Raw genomic sequence first — 3,449 nt, 5'->3', positions numbered from 1 at the left:
TACTATTTTTTAATTATATTTATTGCTTGTCGTTTATTGCTACGTTGCCTACTTCACTATATCTCTATAACCTCTTAGTCCAATGTACGAAATAAGGTCGTGAAAAATTAATTGAAAACCTTTTAAAATAATTAACGTCCGTTTTTAATGAAAAGCCTGCGTTAATAATAAACGGTGATTGATCTTTTAAGTGACAATGTTAAATTTGAATTTCAAACGTTGTCTATGGTAACCTTTAGGGACTTTTTATTGTCACTTTTATTTTTCTTTAGTTTCCGAACGGATCGGTTACGTCACTGACAGATGTCACTACAAAATGTCAACTTAATCATACCGTACTTACATAATCTAATTCTATTAAAAATTGTGTATATATATTTGGATTTTTATTAAGTGTAATTTGGCCACATTTTTTTTAGTTTCATCCCCTTACTAATTAAATGGGGGTTAATTAGTAATTGTAAATATTTTTTTAACTTTTAAGTAACATTAAATTTACATTGTAACTCTAATGACTAGCTTTTCTCATATGGCCACGGGATCGCGAACGAAAAAAATATTATTCAATGATTTAAACGCAATCACTAAACTAAATACAATGTAAAATGGCGGCAATTGCAAATGAAAAATTCAAATATCGAACTGTCGCAAATACAAAGATGGCGGACCGAATATAGTTTATTAATTGACTAAAATGTACTTAATACGTAATCGATAATGAGTTATACACAATACGAGCGGATGGATTTTAAAAGAACACTACAATTTACAAATACCTATTACATTAATTTATTATAAGTTTATTTTTTATATGAAAGGCACCTATTGAATGTCCCTCGACGTTCGTCGATCTACATTGGTCAATTTATTCTTGCTCTCACATTGACTTCGTTGTCAACTTTTTTGACATATTTAAAAAAAATCGGCCATTAATAAATTTTCATTTAATTATTTAGAAGAGAAATAAAATAAGATATTGTTATAAATTATTTCATCTTGTTCCTAATTTAAATTGAGTAGTTAACTTTTTGTGATAAAATATAAAGTGAGTTAAGCATTTTGATATTTGAATTTACACGTAATTACAGTAAAATTCAGTGTTAGTACTTAAAGTGGTTGCGGAGGAGAAGTATTAAGATTATTTAATCCGACTAGAACGTTTGGATATTAAATTGAAACGATGCAATTTGGATCAAGAATAAATATGACAGGCTCATTGCTACTATGTATACAACTAAACTAATCTTCTTAAGCAAGGCTCGTCTTTCTTAAATATTCGTTTTAATAAATTATAATTTTTTTTTCTTCGTAAACTAACAAGCTTATTCCTATTTAATTGTCAATACAAAACACACAACAATGAAACAAAAACAACTTATAATATCACACTTTCGTCAATCGAAACTTTTGACGCCGGCATTGGAAGCATTTTGTTAACTAACCACTTCCTTCACTGCCTTTCAGGTCAGCAAAATATTTATTCATAAGCTGTACCTTTCATAATAACTTCACTAAATTACTGGAAGGCTTTGATCATATTTTTATATTCTATAAAAAATATTAGAATATTATAATGTCGTGTACTTTCTTGTAGCTTTCATAATTTACATTAGTATTTATTTACGTGGCCACCTTAACGATTAATGAACGAAATTCGCATAACTCAGTGTGGTAGTTTAACAATAGATGGCGCTGTTACATCGTTATTCCTCGCAATGTCAAAATGACCACAGATAATGCCGCACGGAATTTTAAATTTATTTCATCTACAATCTTTGCCGCGGTTTTGTTTTGTTTCTTCGTATATACAATGTTATTTACACTCGCCCCCGCGTTATATGTCCGCCGCACTTTAAAAAAACTTCAAAATGAAGCCCAAGCATTTACAGTTTTGGCCGTGGTTTTAAAAATTATTTAATATTTTCGTAGAATAAAGTATATCAAAAAGAGATCAAAATTAAATTACTAATAAACATAAACGTTTATAATAATCTACCGAAAAATATTTGCATTAGAAAGAAAAACAATTTTAAAATTAAACACATAAATTACAAAACGAAACCAACAACCATTTTTATAAGTGCTTTCAGAACTTTTAAATTATTTTCAACCAGTATCTTAAGCAATAATTCTTTACTTAAAACACTGGCTTTACATAAATAATGTATTACTTTAAACAAAAAAACGGGCTGTCATACTGGCTGCAAAGACACATAGCAGCTTTTAAAAAATCATTGTAGCCTGGTATACTGGCCGTAAAGTAAAGTGACTTTAGTTTAACGTAAGAAAAACAAAATGGTCAGCTGTCAACTGTGAGTGGCGGACTGTCAGCTGTCAGTTGTAACTGGCGGGCCGTCAGCTGTCAACTGTGAGTGGCGGACTGTCAGCTGTCAGTTGTAACTGGCGGGCTGTCAGCTGTCAGCTGTGAGTGGCGGGCTGTGATGTGCGAGCGAGTGGCGACAGTTGCGGCTGCGGTCACGCGGTGCGGTGCGCGAGGCCGACGGGGCGCCAGTGCGGCGGCGGCGCGGGCGTCCACCGCAGCGGCGGGCATCACGGCGAGCGCAGCGGCTTGTCGGGCGCCAGCTCCTCGCCCTCGCCCGCCGGGCACACGCCGGAGCTCGTGTCCATAGCGCTACCCTCCGCACTTATCACGTTCGATTGGAAGAAACGCTCTGAGAAAACATTACATCGAACCATTGGAACCAGGAAAGATAGTTTGAACAGATCCAGTAGAAAATGGGACTAGGCTATGACTTGGCTTACCATCATCCAAAAGCACGACGTGATCGGGCCCGCCGGGCGCCGTCATTATGTTGAACTCTTCTTCTAATGTCGGGAATGGAGCATTCCACCTGAAACATTATATTAAAGCATTTATAGACACCAACATAAATACAACATTCTTTAGTTGCTTAAATTTAACAAATTACGTACCTTGGAGGTGCACGCGGCGGCGGTCGCGGCGCATAGAGACCGAGCCCGCCGGGCGGAGAGCCGCCGCCGCCCCCCGCCAGCACCGCGCCGCCGCCCAGCCCGCCGTAGCTGAACACCTGCACACAAAATACATTAAACAAACAAGTAGGTAACAAACCATCACAAGGTTGGGGAAGAATAATATTACCTGTTGTGGCTGCGCGTGGAAGTGATTGAAGTGCGTGAGCGTGGGATGACAGTCACGATAGTGTGGGGAGCGGCGGCGCGGCGAGGCGCCCGGCGACCTGCCCTCGGGGGACGCGGGCGAGCTGCCGCCGCCGCCCACGCCCACGCCGCCCACTCCGCCCACGCCCACACCACCAGACTCACTCGCTACACGTGTGAAACCCACGACTCATTAAAAATAATATATTTTTAAACACTAGAGTACCAGAGATATAACTGTGGAACTATGAAACTTTAAATGCCACATTCAAACTAGATAAATGGACAGTAACAAAGTTTTTAATGGTTTG

The 3,449-nt window shown here is 38.1% G+C and overlaps 1 protein-coding gene and 1 long non-coding RNA gene across 2 annotated transcripts in view; both read right to left on the bottom strand.

Annotated features, from left to right (window-relative positions):
* Positions 1-2,528: 2,528 nt before the first annotated feature.
* Positions 2,529-3,041, bottom strand: LOC106123173 (uncharacterized). The gene is made up of 3 exons (XR_001228149.1): positions 2,935-3,041; positions 2,764-2,852; positions 2,529-2,672 (listed from the first exon to the last, which is right to left on the bottom strand). It is a non-coding gene; the product is annotated as an uncharacterized LOC106123173 (long non-coding RNA).
* A 76-nt stretch (positions 3,042-3,117) lies between these two features.
* Positions 3,118-3,449, bottom strand: part of NfI (Nuclear factor I) — a 39,116-nt gene continuing 38,784 nt past the window's right edge. Inside the window, exons 11-12 of the mRNA XM_013319200.1 lie at positions 3,219-3,306; positions 3,118-3,130 (exon numbers count right to left, since the gene is read on the bottom strand). Of these exons, the coding sequence (XP_013174654.1) occupies positions 3,118-3,130; positions 3,219-3,306 (101 nt within the window). The remainder of the gene's footprint in view (positions 3,131-3,218; positions 3,307-3,449) is intronic.

This window comes from Papilio xuthus, unplaced genomic scaffold (assembly GCF_000836235.2).
Source record: "Papilio xuthus unplaced genomic scaffold, Pxut_1.1 DF826159.1, whole genome shotgun sequence".
NCBI classification, from domain to species: domain Eukaryota; kingdom Metazoa; phylum Arthropoda; class Insecta; order Lepidoptera; family Papilionidae; genus Papilio; species Papilio xuthus.
This window is presented reverse-complemented; position numbering and strand designations above follow the sequence as displayed.